At 38.9% G+C, this 24,249-nt stretch overlaps 3 protein-coding genes across 3 annotated transcripts in view; all 3 read right to left on the minus strand.

Annotated features, from left to right (window-relative positions):
* The window catches only part of dohh (deoxyhypusine hydroxylase/monooxygenase), a 133,561-nt gene extending 112,347 nt beyond the window's left edge, over positions 1-21,214 (minus strand). Inside the window, exon 1 of the mRNA XM_049486190.1 lies at positions 21,203-21,214. The gene's annotated coding sequence lies outside the window, so the exon portion shown is untranslated. The remainder of the gene's footprint in view (positions 1-21,202) is intronic.
* On the minus strand, positions 2-11,502 carry si:ch73-233m11.2 (NACHT, LRR and PYD domains-containing protein 12). The gene is made up of 10 exons (XM_007239607.4): positions 11,346-11,502; positions 9,143-10,303; positions 7,797-8,244; positions 5,993-6,154; positions 5,141-5,308; positions 4,811-4,984; positions 4,038-4,211; positions 3,028-3,201; positions 2,543-2,710; positions 2-1,945 (listed from the first exon to the last, which is right to left on the minus strand). The coding sequence occupies exons 1-10, from the start codon at positions 11,371-11,373 to the stop codon at positions 1,876-1,878; spliced, it is 2,727 nt and encodes a 908-aa protein (XP_007239669.3). The 5' UTR covers positions 11,374-11,502; the 3' UTR covers positions 2-1,875.
* LOC103033893 (LIM/homeobox protein Lhx8) lies at positions 14,902-21,744 on the minus strand. The gene is made up of 8 exons (XM_022670949.2): positions 21,200-21,744; positions 19,964-20,080; positions 18,810-18,931; positions 18,108-18,310; positions 17,793-17,875; positions 17,055-17,150; positions 15,707-15,865; positions 14,902-15,466 (listed from the first exon to the last, which is right to left on the minus strand). Exons 1-8 carry the CDS (start codon positions 21,245-21,247, stop codon positions 15,332-15,334), a joined length of 963 nt encoding a protein of 320 aa, XP_022526670.2. The 5' UTR covers positions 21,248-21,744; the 3' UTR covers positions 14,902-15,331.
* Positions 21,745-24,249: the final 2,505 nt, after the last annotated feature.

Consider the following 24,249-nt stretch of genomic DNA (forward strand, 5'->3'; position numbering starts at 1 on the left):
CTTCTGTGTCAAATACTGTCTATTTATTGTACACCACAAATTATAACAGCAACATTTAACATTCCTCGATCAACAGTGTCACGTGCATTCTAAGAATTCCAAGAATATGTCATAGAAGGCATTACCACCCACAGTGGACAGTGCAGTGAGTGATAATGATTGTGACCAGCGGTGTCTGGCTAGAATTGTCCATGTGATCAGACAAAGTGACCCCCAGTGCAGTGTTCTTAAGCTTCTATGGCAAAAGTCATGGGACTTGATCCTAGTCCCATGTTCCATAACATGCTTCAATATAAAAATATATCCTTATTTATTTTTGTTAGGTTTGATCTTGTGTTAGTTGTGCCCCACTTACCTTTACTGCATTGTGCAAAACAGTTAAGCAGCAAGGCTACAAATGCCATATAATGCGACTTATCAGAAAATATAATTATACAATCAGGACAAAATTACTGTGCATGAATTACATATTTCACACAAATCACACCCTTCACTGAACTGGGTCAGGAATGCTTAAAGCAATTCCAAAACTACATCGCTGTAGCTCTGTCTGCAAATGTGAACAGACTGGTGTGTTGTTTGGTACAAAGATTCGCTTGTTAGCTATGTTTAGGAAGAGAGAACACACCAAAAAATTCTGAACAACATTGTTGATGTCCAAGTTTGGGAAGCATGTGGGTTTGATTATATTCAAAACCTCATTATCCATCTAAATGTTTCCAAGAGCAATAATACAACTTCTGCCAGAAGCAAAATGGAAAGAAACTAAAAAAATGCATCTGAATGGTTGTTTGACTGGTCATAGTTCTGCACTGATCAGCAGCCAGAACATTAAAACAACCTCCCCATTGTGCTGCCAAACTCACAAGATAACACCTCACAATGTACACAGCTGTAGACATACCCAATTTAATTTTCAGTTATCATAATTCTATTCCATTGCTTTTGGCGTGTCAGTGTATTGACCAGTAGAGGAATGTTCTCCACAAGACCCCATCACAGGTGATGCCAAAACACAAGGAGTGTAAAGACCAGCACATGCCTCCCCTGACACATGTGAAGTCAGACTCCGCCTCTTTTCAAACTGCTGCTGATGTAGCCTCGGAGGAAAGTGCCGCGACTCGGTTCTAATACATCAGCTCACAGATGCCTTGTGCTGATCAACATCACTCTATGAGTGATGAGGGGAAAGAGTGACATCTACCCACTCAGAAAGAGCAAGGCCAATTGTGCGCTCCCAGGGCTCTGGCAATTTACTCTGGTAGCGTTACTGCTCCTTGCAACCTCACTAGTAAAATTCATACATAAGGCACATCGGATTATAAAGCGATTTTTGGGAAAATGTAAAAAATTAAGTGAGCCTTAAAGTGCGGAAAATACAGTATGATAACAAAAAGTGCAAACAAAAATTTGTAGTGGGCAAATACATTTTGACAGCACTGTATATGACAATTTACAAACCTTCCCTTATGTTTATTAAGTCGAATTATTCAGTCTGTTTTTGTTACTGTCTTTAATACTGAATTTTTAATTCTGAATTGTAGAGTACCATCTACACCACATACTCTGTACTATATTGACTTTTGGCATTAAAAGTGAATTTTCATTAAAAAAATGAAATTTCTGTAAGAAAATATATCCACATGGAGCACAAAATTGCATAAAAGGTAAATAATTATAGTTATAGACTATTATTTTAAGTAAAGCCTGAAGGACACATTCGTAAGCACTTCCTACATTATTAATAAACACTTTTAACATTGTTAATAATGCATAAGTAATTCTTCTGCATCTTCTGCAATATGTAAAACTTTTTTTTTCCACAGTCTTTAAGCTCCTCAGTCACAGACACTCATCACATGGAATACTGGTGTGTTAATACTGTATCCTTGGGCAGACGTCCATCAGCTCAAAAACATCCTCACTGAAGTCATTATACTGTAAACTAGAGAACAAGAGGAACACATTCAACAAATCAGAAATTAACTGAAGCTCTGAGAGTAGAAAACAAATTCTTACACTCATCAGCAACTTCATTAAAACCATATCCTTTTTTCTACACTTAATAGCCCTATCCGGATGAGATTAGTTTCTCAGGGGGTAATTTTCTCTTTTATGGGGGGTCCTCTGTGAGTTTATATTTTACTCACGTCTGGAAAATCCATGTATGTGTTTTTCTCAGACGTCCTTTAAAAAAAATACAATTACAGGCTAAACTATCAACTGGTTTTCTGTGAATTTTAGTCTCGTCAGGATCCACATCTCTGAGTTTTGTCACCTTGCGTTTAATAAAATAGCTATTTGTCCACTGCCGCGCACCGTAATTACACTTTTGGCGCGTGTTTCCAAGGGGATTCACGTAAACACAACAGCGAGTGGAAATGGAGGAGCTACTGAACGTGATGTCTTGTCACTGAGAAAGCAAAAAAACTCACTGGTTCTAAATATGTGGACATTTGGTGCATTTAAATGGGTATTTAATTGATGTGGATTAAAAAGCAGCATATCAACTACACATCTATCAAATAGTGCTGGAACTTACTTGAGCTCTTTCATGATAGGACGGTCCTGAACAAGTTTGACCAATCGGGGCACGGACAGGTCAGTGAGGCCATTGTTCTTTAGAATTAGGGATGTTAAAGAGGTGCTGGCAGCAACTGCTTCACACAGCTCATCCACCGAGGCATCAGTCAGCGAGATCATCTCTAGACTGCAGAGACATAAGAGGACAAATAAACACAAACGCAAAACAACTAAATATACTGTATATATACACTTTGACGTGCTATTCCAACATATTGCTAGAGGGTGGCGAGTGGTCCAGCAGTCTAAAATGCTGCCACTATGATCTGGAGAACGCTGGTTTGATTCTCGATCATGCAGCTTGCCATCATCTGCAGGAGCCCTGAGAGAGCACAATTGGTCTTGCTCTCTCTCTGGGTGGGTATATAGCGCTTTTTCCTCTCATCACTTTCAGGGTGTGCTAGTTTTCACCCTCCTCGTATAGGACATATACTGTATACTCACTCCAGATGCTGTAGTTTGCAGTTGGGGTGTTTCAGGGCCTTCCACAAGTGTTTCGCTCCAGCATCCCCAACTGGGTTTATTCCAATGTCCAGTTCCTTCAATCTGGACGTCGCAGATACTAACACGCTTCCCAGTACACTGAAAACCTGCTCCGTCAGCTCACACCTCACCATGCTGAAACAAAAGCGTTATCACACACAAACACACACACTGTTAAAAGTCAGCAGACAATTATATAACCATATTTTACAGGACTGATCAAATTTAATAGCACAATTATTGCAAAATATCACAGCAACTGGTATTATTTTTGACATAGGGACAATTTCCCAAACAGGGATTAAGCCTAGTCTAGGACTGAACAGCATTTTAAATAGGAATAATTCCTGTCTGGGAAACAAACCCCAAAATATTTAATCTAATATTGACTCTTTTCTTTTGTAAAAGGAGAGAAATAACAGATTTGGGTATTTTTCAGTGTAGAGGTCCTTGAAATTAACATTTCTAGAAGAAAGAAAAATCAAAAAGGAGTAATATCTCTTTAGTTTCCTCTAGACAACAATGAGATCAAATGGAAAATGACAAATGACACTTTAGGCCCTATTGTACACACTCCATAAGGTGTGTCGTGATGCTCATTGCTATCTTACCCCTAATAAACAGTATATTTTCACGCCTTGCACCTACAACGCTAAAATACAATAGAAGTTTAGGAATATATTTACGCTGACGGGAGTGGTGGTCTGGAAGTGTTGTCTATTTAGGTAAATATCTGGCGTGTTTCTATCTTGGCTGAATCAAACCCTGACAACATCTTAGCCAAGCAGGAGCATCTTGCGCTCATGCAATTGACCGATCACCAACAGATCTCACCAGATCTCATATGTGTCTAAAACCAAGTTCTTAGTTTTTACTTCTTTAACCTCAGAAGTCTAATTTTTGTCTAAAGCTATTTTAGGAGCCTCTCTGTGAAAAAAAAATCCTATGGTAACAAACACACACACACATACCATAACTTCTTCAGGGGACACTGAGGAGCTGTGAGGGTGTCAAAGATGACGAGAGCTCCTGATTGGCCAAGTTCATTAACAGACAGGTCCAGCTCAGTCAGATGGCAGTTATGTGATTGGAGGATTGCCGCTATGGATGGGCAGCATGAATCCGTCAGCTCACAGTCAAACAAGCTGTAGAAAAACACACACACACACACACACACACACACACACACACACACAAACATGACTTTACAGATCTATGACCATGTTTTGGATGTTGTGTGGCTTTTGTTATTTATATTCTATTGTATTCTATTCTATTCTATTCTAAATTTTTACGCAGAGCTGGTACATTTTATTATGAAAGAGCAAAACATTTTCAGCTATTTAATGCAAAAAAAGGAGATTAGAAGACCAGAATCTCGTGATAATAACTTTTGGCATGTGTGAGCGTCTTCTATAACAGTTTTGCAATTTATAGACAAATGTAAAAAAAGATGCAGCTATAAATAATCAGTGTAGGGTTGTATGAGATGTACAGTATTTATAGCAGCTGTTACTGACTGATGTTCATTACAGGGAGCTTCAGTTTAGTTCAAGATTTCAAAATTTTTTTCCAGAATGAGAATTTTCCTTTTTTTTTTTTTTTTTTTTTACTTTTTGTTAAAACTCTCTTATTGCTTAAATGACCTCTCCACAACACTGTATAGTATTACGTATTATGTAACATATTATTTATATATATATATATATATATATATATACGTGTGTGTGTGTGTGTGTGTTACGTTAGTGTGTTGAGGCTGGAGCGGCCTGTCTGCAGGGCTTGTGAGAGAAGCTCCAGAGTGTCTTCAGCCAGGCTGTTGTCCCTTAGGTTCAGTATCTTCAGCTCAGAGAGAGAAGAGCTCAAAGCTGATGACAGCACAGCAACACACGCCCCACTCAGAGAACACATACCTATACTGTAGAATACACACACACACACACACACACACACACACACACACAAAGTAGGTGGTATTATCCTCTACACTAACCAACAACAACTAAGAATAGTGTTTAAATGTAGCTTATGTGTGTATGTGTGTGTGTGTGTGTGTGTGTGTAAGACAGCAGACCTGAGATCCTGCAGTCTGCAGCTGGATGTCCCCACCGCACTGATGAGCTGAGAAAGGCCCTGGTCCTGCAGGTCATTTCCTCCCAGATCCAACACACACAGCTTAGAGCCCGACAACATCTGACCAAGAGCCTCACAGCACCCTGGGGTCAGATTACACACTCTCAAACTACACACGCACACACACATACATACACACACACACAAATTAATTTATACAACAAACACACAGTACTAGTCAAACGATTGGACATTCCTTCTCATTATCATTCAAAGTCATGCAGAACTGTGAAGGAACACATAAGGAATCATGTAGTAACTTAAAAGTAACCAAAATACTCAGTGAAGAAGCATTTATATGCTCTTACCTGGGGAGCTGCTAACTTTGTTTTTACAGTTTCTGAGGCTGGTAATTGTGATGAACTTATCCTGTACAACAGAGAGATCTCTTGGCCTTCCTTTTTTGAGGAGATGCTGATGAGAGTCAGTTTCATCATAATGTTTTTGATGGTCTTTGTGACGGCATTTAAAGGATGCTTTCAAAGTTTTCTGTTTATTTAATAATCCTATATGTTTTTGGGATGTTTGGGATGTTTAGCATTAATCTACAATGCAGAACATTTTAAACTGGAAAAAAAACACTGAATTTAAGGTGTGTCCAAACTTTTGACTGGTACTACATATAAACAGTATATCTGACCAGTATTTTATATTGGAGAGATGATTTCTGATTTCAGCAGAATAATACATGGACTGTATTTACACAATTGAATAACGTAGAAAAAAGTGTAAAAAAGGTGTAGTTAAACTCAAATTCTAACTGAGATTGTGTGAATATTTGTGAGGACCGTACTTGAGCGTCTGCAGGTTGGAGTGTTTGAGGGCGGGACAGAGAGTCTTTACTGCCTCGTCCCCCAGTTTGGAGTACGACAGGTTCAGCGCGGTGGTCTGTCCGTCCATCATAGCCTGCGCCAGGTGTCTGAGCCCATCTGAGCTCAGATGACTCTGAGACAAACTGAGAGGTAGAAGATCAGGTAGAAAAAGATAATACCAAGACAGACAAGACAACCATATTTACATAAATACATATATGTGGTCTTCACAAAAATGAGTAGCACTGAGGGTTAGGGACCTTGCTTAAAGGCTGAACTGTAGTTCTACATCAAGGCAACACAGAGTCTGTGGTAGCCTGTGCAAGTGGCCTATGCCATTGTGAGCGTTTATACCTGTGCCTCTTGTGAGTCTGCATGGTTCTGCAATTTAACTACAATGGCTCGGCGGACTAATCAGAGTTACAGCCTCTGCGTCACAGCAACTTATAGTTACATTGCTGGGGAAGTGCCAGGTATCAGGCTACAGAGCAAGGTATGAAACTAAGTGCATACACAAAGACTATGGTGTAGATTCGTCACAGAAGTATAAATTTGCCTTAATGGCTCAACAGTGGCAGATTCGGCTATGTATCTGTATTGGCTAAAATATTAGACTGGTAATCGTACGATATTTCTCTAATATAGCCGACCCTGAGAGCCGATCAGATTATTCTGATCAGTTGCAGACACTAATTAGCATCTGAAGTTTCAATCTTCAGTTCTACTCGGCTTGGCTCAGACTTTCTTTTTCTTATGTATGTTTAGAATGTTTAATTAATAACTTTAATCCCACTAACTGGATACCCCTGTCAAAAGTTTGTTTTTTTTTTTCAGTTTTTTTCTTTCCATACAGTCAGTAGCTTAAGAACAGCAACACAGCAGCGCTAACAAACACCACTAACAACACAAACCAAATTATTTAGTTTTTAGTGCTGGATGAGCAGCTCTTTTTGTTTTGTGTTTGCAATCCATGCTCTAGAGTGTATTTCTGTAGCTACAGTGTTTCACAGTGTTTTCACATGTGGTCGATTCTAAAAAGTAAAGTACATTTAATCTAGAGAGATGAAGCACAGCACATTTCAGAACCATGCAGTGGCATCTGACTCAGGATCAGTAGTGGCAGAATCTTAATCCCAAGTACTAAACTCACTACACTATCATTAATATTTTGTTGGCCCAACTGCTGAGCCACCTCTAAAATGGCTTAAAATGAAAAATAGAGTTATTGAAATCAACCAACAACCCACGTCACCCAACAACCCAAAGTGAAGTCTTAATAAGAAGTATTAATAGAGTGTGCAAGATCACTCAGCACACTCTAATAATACTCTGGAGTGAGCTGCTAATACTGTATTAATATCCTGAGCCTTCTCTGAATCTGACTACATTAATAGCATATGGGACATTAAGGATATCTTAGGGTCTTCAAACCCTTTCCCTCTTTTTCACATTCTGTTATGCTGCTGTCTTGTGATAAAATATGTGAAAAAAAGTATATAAGTTTTGCCCATAATTTTGGGCTCAACAGCCCATAATGATGAAGTGAAAATAGCTAGAGCAGATACTAGAGCAGCCACCTAGCAACCACTTAACAACACCACAGAAACCACCAAGGATAACAACACAACAAACCAATAGTCTACAAAGAACCATTTTTGTAAAAAAAGTAATGTATGAAGACCTTGATGATATAAATATATGTTATTTTAACACTTTACACGCCTCCTGTTCCCTTCTATTCCTTCCTCTTTTCCTCATCCTCACATCCTCCTCAGTGTGACTCACTTAACAGATCTGGCCAGCTGGAAGACAGGCAGGAGCTTCAGCATCTGCTTCTCTGTTAGTTTGCTCCCGTACAGGTTCAGATGCTCCATCTCCCCCAGGCAGCACACTATATACGCCAGCGCCACACAGTCCGCTACCCGCAGGCCGCTGTAGCTGACCGTCCTCCACTGGCAGGACCCCACGCCCTCTCTGACCAGCACTGGGCTGTGAGCGTGATGCAGGAGCTGGAACATACGCCAGTGCTTTTCCTTCTCAAAGCCTGGCAGAACCTCCGTCACTGAACTCATCAGCCATTGGTGGAACTCTGAAAGACGGCCACTGCTGAACGTACCGACCGAGGACTTCAGAAGCGTCCTCTGTGCAGGGTCTGAAAGGCCGGCGAGGAACACATGAAGCAGGCCATCTCCTTCTTCTGGGATACCGCCTTCATCTTGACCAGAGTGTGGAGCTGAGTAATAATGACAACATTGATTAGCTGAGTAGTTCAGTAATAGTAGTGTATTTAACCCTCCTATTATGTTTATTTGTCAGGAACAGCAATGGTTTTCCTGGGTCATTTTGACATGGTGCATGTTTAACCATCCAAAAGATGTCTGAAACCAAACAAATGGAGGCAACGAAGATCAACAGTCTGTTGTCAGCATTGTTCCTTATCGAAAATGTGTGGGATGTTGTACTATATGGATTATCACAAGACACCACTAGGAACCTCTACAACTCCATGCTGAAACATGTTATGTTGTGTTACATATGTGTTACGCACTACTCTTGTACGTGTATCTTAATAATTATAAATAAGATAATAATATGTGCTCATATCAGACTAATTTGTTTTCATAATGTATTGTTCCTGGTACCTTTTACCTTGCTTCAAATAAACAATTCCTACTGGGTGCAACAATTGTTTTAATGATATGTAGTTTTAATGCATTGAGTGCATTAAAAAACACAGATTATTTGGGTAGCAGGTCATTCTCAGCTCTGCAGTCGCATTGGCATGTGCTGGAATGAGTGAATCGAACACAGCAGTTCTGCTGGAGTTTTTAAACATCTTGTTGTATCTGCTGAACTGAACTGCTGAATAACCAACCAACAGCATCCTGTGGGTAGCATCCTGTGACTATTCAAGGATGACCAACACTGTAAACTCTACAGCAACAGATTCAGAGCTTCTGTCTCTGACTTTACTTTATCTACAATATGGAGCTGCAGCTAGATAGAAGTGTCCTGTAGAGTGGACAGGGTGTTTTTAAAAACTCCAGTAGCACTGCTGTGTTACTTACTGCAGTGCTGAAAATAATGACCCACCACCCAATAATTATAACCAGAATAGTCTAATACAGTACCTGACGGGTCAAGGTAGAAAGCGGCTGCTGAAACAAACTCTCTGAAGACTGGCGATAAGAAGGAGAACGTGGCTTCATCAGACGAGATATCACCTCCACTGAGTCGCAGGAAGGCTGAAAGGACCGCTGAACCCAAGAAGGGCTGCAGGCCGCAGGCGAAGACCTCAGTGGAGGAGCAGGATGTCTGTGTTAGGGAGGTGCAGTGATCTGCCAGCTTGCCCAGGCCACAGAGGAGCTGCTTGCCTGCCTCCATACTCACACTATGCTCTTGCAGAATCTTGTGGGTTACAATGCAGCACAGCTCAGTCAGGGTCTGTGGTGCACGGTCCTTACACTCCTTATACACACAGCAAAGCATCCAAAAGAAGGTGGGGCACACACAGAGTTCGGCCATGCCCACAGCTTGCTCACAGTGATGGAGAATCTGCTCTGCTTTGGCTTCATTTTGGAAAAAACGCTGGACGAACGTTCTCCTCTGGTCCTGAGAGAAGCCTAGCAGATGGACGCACTGCAAAGACTCCAGGTCCAGGATTGGTTCTCTGGAGGTGAGCAGTATTGACGCTCCAGGCAGCAGAAAGCCCTCCAGAAGACTGTGGAGAAGCACAGCGCCTCCTACTGGTTGCTGTGGGTCATTCACCAGCTCATCCGATGGTGGACATTCAGACAGAAGGTTTTGAAAGCGGTCCAGCCCATCCAGAACCAGAAGCAACGATTCCGCAGGCCTCTGCAGGACAATCGCAAGAGCTTCAGTGGAAAAATGAGCGTGACTGGTCAGCAGCAAGCCCTCCAGGCTCTTTTTGCTGGTGAAAAGGGTATCCACACACACCCGCAGAAGAAAGGTGTAGTGCTGAAGACGGGTACCTGCGGCCCAGTCCCAAATCAGCTGCTCCACCCCTGTGGTCTTCCCCATTCCAGCCCCTCCACACAGCATCACCTTACGACCCCCATGACCTTCTCCAAACTCGCGGGAGAGCACAGCCTCCAGCGTCTCCCACTCTTCACTCTCCTCCACACAGGCCTCCTCACCCACGCTGGCAGAAAGAGGAGTGTAGCAATGGTTTAAAATGATGTCATTGATGGACTGGCCCCCTAGAAGAGTACTCGCCTGGGTAGAGTTCAGCACAGCGTTTCTCAAAGCCTCCTTATGCAACGTCTGAATATCTGCCAAAAACAGAGAGAGAGATAAAACAGAAGGGAGTTGGTCTTGAGAAACTTACATTTTGACATGCAGATGATTTCAACACAGAGGTGGACCCAGTTTAAGACGTTATTGCGTAATAAGTGAAAGTTAGTAAGTTTGAATGTAGGATCTTGGCTTTACTTGGATCATATTATTATGGAACCACAGACAAAAATGACTGATAATGAATTTCAAGAAAAGAACATCAAACTGAGTGTAAAACATGGTGGTGGTAGTGTGCTGCTTCAGGGTCTGGACAACTTGCTATAATAGATGGAACCATGAATTCTGCTGTTCAGCAGATAATCATGAAAAAAATGTTTGTCAATCAGTTTGTGACCTCAAGCTCAGGCGTACTTGGGTTCCGCAGCAGGACAATGATCCAAGGGACACAAATACACAAAAGCCCACCTCTTAATAAAGGTTTTGGAGTGACCTAGTCAAAGTCTGATTGATGAATGATGCTGAGGAACGATCTTAAACAGGATGCTCCAAGACCCTCTAATTTGTCTGAATTAAAACAATTCTGTAAAGAAGAGGCAGCCCAAATTCCTCCACAGAGATTTGAAAGACTCATTGTCAGTTATTGGTAAAGCTTGACTGCAGATGTTGCCGCCAAGAGTGGCTTTTTTCCTTTAATAAATACAATTTTGATTTAAAAAGTGTTTTTTATATTTCTCTGGTAAGGTTTGTTTGATAATCTGAAAAATATCAGTATGACAAAAAAGCAAAAACTAAAGAAATCATAGGGGGTAAATACTTTTTCACGTCAATGTATGATGAGATAAGTGATTCATAGTGATGTTTAGAAAACAGTTACCTGAACTGCTCCATTATTGTTTTCTAAGAGTGCAGTGTAGTCTATAAGTTATGAAAGAGATGAGTGTAGAACAGCGCAGAGAGTGATATGAAGGGTTAATAAGCCTGTTATTGGTGTGTGAGCTGCCTGTGCTGAGGAGCTCTACAGCTGTAGTAATGTTACAGTAAGTTAAAGCAGGCTGAGGTTCTCAGCTCCGGTCCTACCACAGAACTCCTCCGCGCTGGGGTCCATTCTGCTCTGCGCTGAATTCTGAGCTCTCCCGCTGAAACAATCTCCTCACACACAGCTCCAGCAGTTCCAGCAGCTCCAGCAGACCCAGAAAGAGAAGACCCAGCGGCTCCAGCAGCAGCAGACAGCAGCGGGCAGAACGAGGAAGTGCAGCTGGGTCTAACTCCTGTGACGTCACGGTCTGACTACACCTCCATTACTGCTGGAAAATCCAGATCAGATCCAACTTTAGCTCCAGTTTTACTACAAATACTTTCCTGGATCATTATTTCTATGACATTCCAGGCTAAACTTCCAGTAAATATAAAAAAAAAAGAAAAAAATTATATATATTTTATATATTTGTCATTTCAGCCGTTTCTCATTTTCTGCAAATAAAATCTCGTAATGACAATATTTTTCATTTGGAATTTGGGACAAATGCTGTCTGTAGTTTATAGAATAAAAAAAAATCATTTTACACAAACATTTACCTATAAATAGAACCTATGAAATCAGAGAAACTGATTCAGAAACTTTTTTTCCCAAAATTCGACAAAAATAAGAGACCCCTAATTATATAACACATTACATTTTCTACATTACAGTACTTTAAATATGTTTTATTATTAAGCATAGTTTGTTGTACATTGGCCTAATTGCAAAAGCAAGATATGTAATTATAATTAATTAGAATAACAACTACTTAGAACACTGAAAAATAGCATTTGTTACCTGTCCCCACTCTCTAACTATAAACTTTACCATGAAACTTATTTATTAAAACCTGGAGGAGGTCAATCTTAGATGTTATTTGTTTATTTTTAAAATACAAATTTTGGGAAAATCACTAGAATGTGTTCAGTGTCCTTAAGCCGATATTATGTTTCTATGCAACGTTTCATAATTTTGCTAATTCTGTGCTTAAAACTCATTCCTGTTACTTTCAGTCCTGTTACTCATTACATAAAAAGGTAACAGGAATGAGTGCCAGTAACAGAGGTGAAGTTTGGTAAAGTGAAGTCTAGAGGTGTGTAAACGTCTGTTTGCTGCCCTCTGCTGACAGAAATTAGCTCTGTTTCTATTTTATATTCTGTATTCCATTGGCTGCAGTAAAAGCCTCTACTCTACTGATCAGGGTTTACATTGGTCGTTTGATAAGAGTTTGATTGCATAAGTGAGGTCAGGTACTGATGTTGGATGATTATTTGTGAAGTAGATCCTACAGCAGGTACAGATTCTGCTCTTTTAAGATCTCTAGGCCGGGCCAAACCCTCAACACTTACATCAGTGATGCCAAATAACCCTGAAAGTTTGTTTCTTCATGCACTTTACACTTTGTTTTGAAAAATTACCAGCTGCTAAAACTAGTCAAGAGGTTTCAGCTGGTTGACCAGTTTGGTTCTTGACTGGCGGGGAAACGTTTTGGTTGGTAATAAAAAAAAACATACTATACTGATGGTCTTGATCACCTGTATTATCAAAAAACAGCTTAGACTATCTGCTATCTGCTAATTACAGGTAAGACACTGACCACTGACTTTATGTTTATTTGGGTTTATTTCAATGTTATATAGAGTTTATCACAGGTAGACACTCTCACTGACCACTTACTGTATGTTTATTTAGGTTTATCCTTTTTACATAGGTTCCATACCATCCAACATATTTTTTCCAATGTAAGTAAAGACAGAAATTGTAAAAACTCTCTACTGGTCATAATTAATAACTTTTAATCTGAATGGCACTTTGCTACACGGTCGGGTGCACTTATTCTTTCTCTCGTGTTGAGAAAATTACAGGTGACACACATTCATTAACTCATTCATTTTATTCACAGCTTAGTAAAATGAAGTCTGTAATTGAACTGACCAGTCGCCTGACTGCAGGAGTGTTTCTGTCCTGTAGAGCTTTATAAAACCTGGTAGATGATCTTTAGTCTAACTGTCAGCTGTTAGCACAGTTCAGCTTTTCCTATGGGTAAGTGAAGCCATGTCTGAATGCAGCGCACTAAGACCTTTCAACAAGCGTAGGACTCTATAATCATAGTCCTCACATCTCTGACAAGTACCTCACTAAGCTTTCATTATCTTTTATTATTAAACGTTTTTATTATTGAGAGCAAACTTTTTCCTCACTTTTTTAAATAAAGCAGTTTTATCATAAATGTGACCTTTGTGAAAAGTTTTTCAATATGTGCTGTTCACTCTCCTGTACATATATAATCTATACGAATCAGTCCCCAGTCTATACTGTCTATACACCAATATGTTTCCACTCCACACAGTCTATAGACCCATCAGTCCCCAGTTCATACTGCCTATACACCCACCATTCCCCAATCCATACTGTCTATATATTCATCAATCCCCAGTTCATACTGTCTATACACCCATCAGTCCCCAATCCATACTGTCTATACACTCATCAATCCCCAATGTATACTGTCTATACACCCATCAGTTCCCATTCCATACTGTCTATACACTCATCAATCTCCAGTCCATACTGTCTATAGACCCATCAGTTCCCAATCCATACTGTCTATACACTCATCAGTCCCTAATCCATACTGTTTATACACCCATTAATACCCAGTCCATACTGGCTATATACCCATTAGTCCAGAATCCATACTGTCTATACCCACCAGTTCCCAATCCATACAGTCTGTAGACCCATCAGTCTCCAGTCCATACTGTCTATATACTCATCAATCCCCAATCCATACTGTCTATACACTCATCAATCCCCAATCCATAATGTCTATACACTCATCAATTCCCAGTTCATACCATCTATAGACCCATCAGTTTCCAGTTCATACCCTATATAGACCCATTAGTCCCCAATCCATACTGTCTATACACTCATCAGTCCCTAGTCCATACCGTCAATACACTCCTCAGTCCCCAATCCGTACTGTCTGTACTCGTATCAGTCTCCAGCCCATCCATACTGTCTACACACCCTTCAGAGTCTCCAATCTATACTATCTATAGACCCACCAGTCCACAAACCTTACAGTCTATAGACCCATCAGTACCCAATCCATACTGTCCATGGACTCATTATTCCCCAGTCCATACTATCTACAGACCCACTAGTCCCCAATCCATACTGTCTATAAACGTATCAATCCCCAGTCCATACTGTCTATACACTCATCAATCCCCAGTCCATAATGTCTATACACCTATCAATCCCCAGTCCATATCGTCTATAGAATCTCACTAGTCCCCAATCCATGCTGTCTATAAATTTATCAATCCCCAGTCTGTACACCCATCAGTCCCTAATCCATACTGTCTATACACGTATCAGTCTCCAGTCTGTCCATACTGTCTACACACGCTTCAGAGTCTATAGACCCATCAGTCCCTAATACATACTGTCTATAGACTCATTATTCCTCAGTCCATACTGTCTATAGACCCTTCAGAGTCATCAATCCATACTGTCTATAGAGTCATCAATCCATACTGTCTATGTGAAGTTATTAAGAGGGCAGTCTGGATCACAATGTGCTTTTTTATAGTTTTTATTGTCAAACAGAGGAATGCTATAATACAAACAATGTCTGATTCATATTCCTATTCAGAGTTTCTGACACTTACAGAATACAAATCTTTGAATTTTGGGCTTTGGTTGATTACATTCATTATGCATTCGGTGGGCATTCCAAAACAAAGGACCCCAAAAATCATTATTTTTTGAAACCATATTTACAATGTCTGTTAGAGATTATTTAACAAGTTCACAAAGTTTGTGGGTGAATGGGTGATAATCCTGACAGGCAGTTTTCAGTGCTGTAAGCCTTGTTACTCATAAATTAGCCTCGTAGCTCTAGTGAACATACAAATAAAGCAAATGATAGGAAAGCAGGAAATCTGTGTACATTGACAGTGTAGATTTTTGTCTGGAAATACATTTTTTTGTATCTCTTCTCCAGGTGACAGGTACAGAAGATGGACACACTCCTCTACAGTTCTACAGCTGCAGTCTGTGGGTGTTGCAGTGGTCCAGGTGTATACTGAAGGTGTTTGGCGAATGTAGATGGGTAGAGCTGATGGTTGTTGGGGTGGTAGAGGCTGGAGCAGCACAACAGATGAGCATCCTGGGGAGACAATGCCAAAAAAATGCTATTCAAAATCTATTACAGTACTTTTATTCTTTTATATTACAACAAAAAAGGTAGAATAGTATGTAGCAGTCATCAGTTCATCTGCTTAGAGATGCTTAATAGTCTAAGAAGTCTTATTTTAGGTGGTAAAAAACTATTGTTGATCTTAAAAGCTGTTTGTGGAAAGCACTTCAGTGTTCACTGCAGTGATTTATTTGACTAATCAGTATTTACCATATCAGCAGCTCCACAGTGAGGAGAGTTAAGTGTGGATGTGGGACTGAGCAGGGATGTAGAAGTGTAGACCGGCCACAGATGCTGGTCCAGACATGGGTACAGGTGGTTCAGACCAACGTGCTTCTTATGCCTCGCTCTGCAGTTCTGGAACCAGACCTAAGAGACAGAGTTAAAGTGACAAAATACAAAATTAGCCTTGGGTGCTTATGAACCTTATACTGGTTAATTGGTTATTCTTTCTTGGACACCTTGTGAACAGCCCACAAGACCTGATGATGCCTGATGTTCTGAAGATGTTCTAACATCAAAGTGTCTGAGATTCTTACACTTGTCCAGTTTGCTGCTTTAATACATCAACTCCAAGAAAAGACTTTTCACTCTCTGCCTAATATATATCCTCTCCTAGAGAGGAGACACTTGTATCCATGAGATTAAATTGATTGAGAAGTTTAAATCAGCACAATATTTTTCGTCAGGTGTTAAATGTATCTCATGAGACTTACGCAGAAAAGAAGTTGATTGGTTTATGGTACAACCAGATGCAGTGTTTACTTACTGTTCTGTCTTTTACTGCATAATTCATAATCAAAATATTTGAAAGTTTTGCGCTTTTGAGTTTCAGTCAAATAATTGTATAATATATTGTTTGAATAATAAAAATAACCATATAAATTATAGATCTCTGTCTCGTCACACCCCTATGACCCTATCATACATCCTGTGCAATGCGCGCCGCAATGCTTGTTGCTATCTTACACCCCATCAACAGTCTATTTTCACGCCTTGCACCCGCACAATTAAAGTAGCGTCATAATTTATGAATAAATCTACACTGATGGGTGTGGTGGTCTGGAAGTGAGGTGTGTTCAAGTAAATTTCTGGTGTGTTGCTATTTTGGTGGCGGAAAACACAGGTGCTCCACTGTCTGAAATAAACCTAGACAATAGTCAATCATCAGAGTTCATTCCTATAGGTGCACCCTATTTGTTAAACACACACACACACACACACGGTCGAGCATTCAAACCTGAATTCTTACTCACAAATGAACATAACAAAGAATAAAATAACATTGCTGTCCCCTTAAATGAGCTGCTGGTGTATCTTCACAGTGTGAACATGCAGGCCAGTATCCTCTGCTGAGATGCACAAAAGCACTGCACTGTTAAGATACGAACGAAACGGGCACACTGATTGTTTTTTTTCATGTTACGCCCAAAACACATCCATAATTAATTAAGAGAATTAGTACATGCCTTTTGAGCGTTTCAAATCACACAAGGCATATTTTTATAGATCACTAAAAAAGGGCTCCTAGTGTTGTGTAGAAATGTTGCATGCTCACCTGGATGACCCTCCGGTTCAGTCCGGTTTGCTCAGACAGTGTCTGCAGGACCTGGGCGTCTGGGCTGCTGTCCTGCACAAACTGGGCCTGCATTATCTGGAGGACAAACAGCCAAACAGTCAGCTCTGCAAGAACACGTTTACAATATTCAAACATGTTGGCGATGTTATTGCCATAATCATATTGTGCGCAATAATATCACCAACATTTTTGAATATCGTGAATGATATTATACCCTGAAATATCGTGCCATATCACTCACCCCTAATTATCACATCAGGGTACTACTTTTTTACCGTTTTTAGCGAAAGAAAAAATCACTTTGTTCTTATTTCCCATTATATATCTACTAGAAACAGATTATATCTGTTCAGTATCATTTATTTTACTTTAATCCTGAATATTATATAAAGATATTTGGAGTGCATTTTTATTAGTATCATGGCATTCTGGATTATTGACTTCTGTTACAAATCTTATTTTTTAATATCTCAGTTAGTGCTGAGCCATATCATATTATATGCATTAATAAAACGTAATTTTCATTTTGTTGCAGTAGTGTATTCTTGAAATATATTTATATATATATATATATATATAATATATTTTTTATTCAGTGTTTCATCGTTATCCCGTAAATACAATGAAATATCGTGATGTTTTTTTAGGGCCATATCGACCACCCCTTCCCTGAGTCATAAAATATGCTGTGTATAAGTATGTTGAGGGGATTCCTACCTGCAGCTGCTGTGCTGTGAAACTGGTGCGAGCTCGTTTTGATGGTTTGGCTCCAGCGTCTCCAGCAGGAGTACCACACTTTCCTGAAATGACAATAAGACCTGCCTGATGTTCTGGAGATGTTCTGACCCAGTCATCTGCAACATCACAGTCCAGTTCTTGGTAAAGTTCAGTTCTTTAACACATCAACTTTAAAATCTGACTGTTCACTCGCTTGCTTATATAAGCATTCTGGTACAGGAGCTCCTGCAGCCAGATCATCAATGTTGGTTTTAATGTTATGGCTTATTGCATTAAACAGCTGGTGCTGTTTACCTTTCTCCTGCTGCTGCATGCAGTCGTAATGCGTCCTGCAGAGCAGCAGAGTGTCCTGCAGCACGGCAATCTGCTCTCCTGTTCCCAGCTGCCTCTTACAGGACGAGCAGGAGAAGCAGGCCAGGTGGTAAACGTGCCCCTTTACCCTGCGGACCCAGTCACTAGACTGCACCGGCAGACCACAGCATGCACAGTGGGACTTCCTGCAACAAAAAAATGTGTGAAATTAGGGTTCATTGTAAAGAAATAAAAAAAACGGCACCAGTCTATTTTCACGCCTTGGGCCTGAATCGCATAAATAGAAGCGGTGCTTGGAAGTGGCGTATTGCTATCTTGGCAACAAAAAACACAGGTGCGCCACTGACTGATTAGAACCTAGGCAGCAGTCAACCTTCAGATGTTCATTGCTATCTTGACAATGCAGGTGCCCCCACTCACACAGGACATGCAGCAGCACAAACCCAATTTTTATAACAATAAACAGAATACAATATAAAATAATATAAAATAACATTGCTGTTTCATTCAATAACCAGCTCACGCAATTTCACAGCATGATGCGCAGGTCAGTTTCCTCTGCTGAGAAGCATAGAAGCATTGCGCTGTTAAAATACCAATGCAAGTCAGAGTTCACCTGGCTCTTAATTGGTTTATTTCACGTTACAGCAGAAACACTTAATTATGAGAATTAGTACATGCTACCTGTAGTAATGGGGTTTACAGTACACTTTTCTGTCTCTGATGAAGCAGCTGGTCTGCCCGCTCAGCGCTGTGTGGCACACACTGCAGGACAGGCAGTGCACATGCCAGCTCTGTCCGTTTACCTGAGATTACACATAGGAAACATCCAAAAATCATCATTAAGCATATATTATTAGCACTGCTGTAACAACAACAATAACAGAAAAGCTTTACTCTCATATGGAGATACAGCCTGTACCATCTATTGGTCATGTGATAAGATTACACTTAATTGATTGAAAACATGAGAGCGGGAATCCCAGACAGAAGTTTTTACAGCCAGTCCTGGCAGAAACATGGGTGTAGTAAAAATATCATTAATTTTATGTTGGAAACTAATTTATTTTCTGACTGTAGAAAGCTAAAATCTTGTTTTTGGACTAACTGGGTCCTTCTGTATGGCAAGAAAAATTTTAATGATTAAAAAAAACTAATGCCACCAAATAAGAACATTGTCTTTCCCAAAAACAATTTTCTGCACAAACATAAAGTTAGTTATAACTTCCTGCACAAACGTAAAGTTAGTTTTTATACTTGTTAGTTCCAACTAATCATAAAGATCTAGGAGAAATAAAAAATGCCAGCCAAGCAAAAGTCCAGGTCTCAGTAGGAATAATAAAATTAATTAAAAAAAAGAAAGAAAATAATGATAATAATAATAATAAAAAGAAGAATATTAACATTCTAATATTCATAATTTTATTACGTATACATCTATAATTAGGGATGCACAATGATATTAATATTAGCAGAGTAATGTTTTAACGCATCAGCAGAAACATATATTTGTGTACTATCAGATTTCAGATATATAGACCAGAATCAGTGCATCCCTTGCTATAATGGCACATGCAAAATGTAAATTTTAGCAATAAAATGCCAAACTACTGTAATATAAATCACATTACACATTATAATGATAAAAAAAATGTTTTACATTATTAAAATTATTACACATTATTGCCATTATAACAATGGTAACTTTAGTTCTACTTCTAGGAACATTAACAACAACGACAACAACTATAATAACAGAAATATGTTAATTTCAATATATTTAAACCATGCTTTACAAAATCACACTTTGTTTAAACCAGAAAACAGTATTTTCTCACCATCAGCAGATATTTATCAGTGATGGTGTTGCAGCATCTGGTGCAGACTGGTCTGTCTGGTGGGCCGGTGGGGGGGCTATTCTGCTCAGTCTGGTCTGGCAGACCCTCTAATGGACTCTGATAAAGAGTGAATTAAATAATGAGGATCAGGAACAGTGTTAAAAACTTATTTATGGTCTGCTGAAGTAATTTAACATTTAACACATACTGTACTGTGTTCCTGAAGTTTCAGTGATTTTAACAGGGTTTGTTTTATCAATAAATGTGAAATGGTTTGTATATATCCTATAGGCTCATACATACAGCACCAGGCCAGTCATTCATTATTTTTACATTTTCTGCAATGTAAATTTTCATATATTATACAGCATTACTACTGCATTAGGACCACATTCTTTCTGTAGATGCACTTTATTGTAGATCTATAAAGTATAATATTTGAAATGCTGGAAATGGTTTAAATATATAAATATATATATATTTAAAACCTATAATTTATCATTTAATTCTAATATAATTTATAATTATTTAAATGATGTTCAGGACAGTATAGTAGTTTTACAAAATATAAAGGTTTACAAAATATTTATTTAGTTTGTTTAACAATATTAAAAAGAATACAACAAAGGACATTTTAAGCAGGTTTTAAGCAGGGTCTTTTTTTACAGTATATACTTATTTTACCATTTGTAATTTTACATGGGTAAACTAAATGCTGTAATGTTTTATAAGTACATCAGCGTATTACTGTGATAAAAATACAATTATTTATTGGTACTATGATTAAATGTACAAAAAAGTTCCTACTGTAACATTTGCAGCATGCAGGTTACTATACATTTCAGAGTGTACAGTGAACTTAAAGATTTATTTAGAGTGGAGATGATTAGAAGCAGGGAATGCCTTAAATACACCAGAAAATATAGCCTTTTGTTTACTATTTAAACCTATTAGTGAACTTACTTCTGAATGTTACGTCTGAATTTATCACCATATATACTGTATATAATAAAAAAAATTAAAAAAATAATAAAAAATAAGACATATTATTATTGTATTATTTAATAATTAAGCAGAATACAAGGCAGTCAGTTATTAATTACTTATTTTGTATAAATAACAGTGTACTATACTAAACTCCAGCTAAGTTCCAGCTTAATAAAGCTCATATATTTAAAACATACTGTATATACATATGTACTCTTTCTAAAATAAACCGATAAATGTAGCTCTTACCACACTGAGCTCCTTGGTAGGTTCTTCATGTCTTCTGTGGAAGTCCATAGTGTAGCGGTCAGTCTTCGCCCTCACTCCTCAGCAGACCAGTCTGTTTTAAATCTGAACTCTCCATCCAGAAGAAACACACCATCACCCCGCTGCTCAACACCACATTAGGAGGGACCTAATCGAGGGCCGCAGGAGCAACACTCCTTATTTACCAGAGCAGCGTTTCCCTCTTCAAATGTGCTTTAAGTCGTAGGGAGGGCTTTAACACAAAGCCTGTCCCTGCACACATATCTATTACGCACGCCAGTCAAACTGTCCACAGACTCCGGGGAAGAAGGGAGGTGATTTATTTAATAACAGCAATTAAAAGGCCACGCTCAGGCTTCACAAATGCCCAGGCAGGGCAATAAAAAGGTGAAGCGGACTCATTAGCCTCTTGACGCATAATAGCTGGGGGTCTTTTCAAAACAGTGGAGATGCTGGATATGTTTAACTGCTCGAATGTGGAAAAAGGAGGCAACTGTTCAGGAAAAAATAAGTCTATTATATTGCGATACCTCTTTTTTTACCATCTTTAACATGAGCAGGTTTAATATAATTCATAACTATAACCATAGTAGCAATCAAATGACCGTTTACTGTTTATTTTTTATGTTCTGGTGATGGAAAAATAGAAGAATGCTGTTTTCTGTCTGTAATGCACACAAAAGAACATTTAAATTTAAAATATTCAATTGCTATGTATTATCCATTGCATTAAACACCTGTGGTTTAAATGTTTAATTCATAGTTTATATTAGCTTTTTTTTTATTTCACAAACCATCCCTAAACAGGAAAATATAATGAACATTATAAAAAAGTGTTCTAAATCACATTAAATAAGTAATTAATGTAAATGATCTCTTACTGTACCTCGTTCTAGTCCTGTAAAGCTGCCAATGTCTCTCTAATGTCTCTAAAGTTGTTGTTTTTTCCAGTGCAGTGGGCGGGGCTAATTTACTTTTTCAATATTCAATTGTATACTTGTTTTATTGGCTGGTTCATGATCTATTCTGATGGACAAATAGTGTCTCAAATAGTGTTCAGTGCAATAAACTTAAAAAAAGCAGACGCAGGGTCTGAATGGGTTAATATATAGTTGTGCCACTCAAGGTCAATTTTTTTTAGTTGCTACGATAGCAAAGTCGTCACATTTTTAATTTCAATAATCTCCCCACATTCTCTACTGCATGCAGGCCAGTCAGGGTCTATTTCCTTTTCTTCCAGAGCCATGCCTTTGTAATGTGTGCAGCACGTGGTTTTGCATTGTCTTGTTGAAAAATGCATGGAAGTCCCTAGAAAAGATTTGGTCTTGAAGGCAGCATATGTTGATCCAAAATCTCAATATACTTTAATGTACCTGCATTAATGATGCTTCACAGAAGTGTATTTCCCCTTATACCTTAACAGACTCTGACTTTTGGATTTGTTGCTGATAACAGTCTGGATAGTCCCATGACTGTGTGACAGCCCAGTGCAGATGCCTCAAAGCTCAAAGAATTTAACACCTGTAACAATCCAGAGGCAGAATGCAAAATTTTTCCATTACAAAAACAAACAAAGAACAAAAATGACAATGAAATGACAATTAAAACTAACGACTCTAAGATTGAACAAAGACTGTAAAACAAACAAAGAAACAAGTAAACAATAAAAGATAACAAACCATAAACAGAGCAGGCACGAACACAGCAGAACGAACAAACAAACAGACAAATGTGGTTAACGATCAAGACATGGTCAAAAGCACGACAAAAAACACAAGAAAAACATAGGGTATATTTAAACACAAACACAGACAAGGAACACCTGGGAAAGTTATGAAGGGGCTGGGTTGCAAACGAGACAGGTGGGAACACTAATGAGAAAAGACAATAACAAAACAAGAACACAAAACAGAAGAACAAAGGACCAAGAAAAAAACAGACACTACAAATAAGGGCTAAGGTGTAACAACACCACTTCTGGACATGGTTAGCAAAAGGCTGTTTTACAGTACAGAACAGATTAAAGTGGTATTTGTGAATATAACTCTGTATTGTAGTTTTTGCCAAAGTAATCCCTTGTCCATGTGGTTCTATCCGTTATGATGATGGATGTGTTGGTCAACTGGTCTTATCAGGTCAACTGTACATTTTGAGTTTTTTTTATAAAAAAAGGAAATAGCAACTTGAGCGAGTTAGTGAGTCAGTTAGAGTTAGTAAGTTAGTAAGTAAGTTTGTTGGTCAGTGAGCATGTAGTCATTATGCCAGTGATTGCAGAGTGGTCCAGACAAATAAAAGTGGTGTAAAATAACTCTTCCTGCCCTTACTGAGGGTAATCAGTGGGTAAAATAGCTCCCACTCCACAATTAGAGAAGCGCAGAAGCACACAGTCCATCGCTGATTGCAGAAGATGAGCTCTAACAATTCCCTCAAAATCCCCATCACCATCAAAACACACCCACCATTCCTGAACAGAATATATAATTAACCCCTGGCTTCTGAGGGAAATACTGCTTTCTATATTCCCAGTACCATACGTAATATAGCATCTGTTTATGGAGATTTTACATTTGTATGTGTTTAATAAATATTATATGGAATATATTATGGTAAAACACTAAATCTGTATAGCATGGCATTTAAAGACATTTGTATACACAGATTAAGCATAACAACCTGCCCACCTCCTAACCTTAGTACTCAAATTAAGTCAAATGAAATGAAATGTATTTGTTCCCTTCGCAGTTATACCAAATAAGATAGAATTAAATAAAATAAATGGATAAAAAAGAGCTAGAGATGAGAAATAACATATATTATAAAGATATGAAATCAAAACATATATACAGACTAGCAGGCTAAGCCTTGCTACTATGATCAGAAGATCACGGTTCGAATCCCAGTCATGCAGCTTGCCATCTGCAGCTGGAGCCCTGAGAGAGGCACACAATTGGCCTTGCCCTCTCTGGGTGGGTAGATGGAGCTCTTACACCTTATCCCTCCTAGGGTGATGTCAATCAGCACAAAGCATCTGT

The sequence above is a fragment of the Astyanax mexicanus genome, chromosome 12 (genome assembly GCF_023375975.1).
Source record: "Astyanax mexicanus isolate ESR-SI-001 chromosome 12, AstMex3_surface, whole genome shotgun sequence".
NCBI lineage: Eukaryota > Metazoa > Chordata > Actinopteri > Characiformes > Acestrorhamphidae > Astyanax > Astyanax mexicanus.

Excerpts from the sequence above, each read along its gene's own strand:
- si:ch73-233m11.2 (XM_007239607.4), bottom strand. The coding sequence starts at position 11,373 with ATGGACCCCAGCGCGGAGGAGTTCTGTG. Across the intron at positions 4,985-5,140 it reads TGCAGACTGCAGGATCTCAG|TATAGGTATGTGTTCTCTGA; the intron begins GTCTGCTGTCTT and ends TGTATTCTACAG. Across the intron at positions 2,711-3,027 it reads TGCAAACTACAGCATCTGGA|TCTAGAGATGATCTCGCTGA; the intron begins GTGAGTATACAG and ends ATGTCTCTGCAG.
- LOC103033893 (XM_022670949.2), bottom strand. The coding sequence starts at position 21,247 with ATGGACTTCCACAGAAGACATGAAGAACCTACCAAGGAGCTCAGTGTG. Across the intron at positions 18,311-18,809 it reads TGTAAACCCCATTACTACAG|GAAGTCCCACTGTGCATGCT; the intron begins GTAGCATGTACT and ends TTTTTGTTGCAG. Across the intron at positions 15,467-15,706 it reads ACTGTGGAGCTGCTGATATG|GATGCTCATCTGTTGTGCTG; the intron begins GTAAATACTGAT and ends TTGTCTCCCCAG.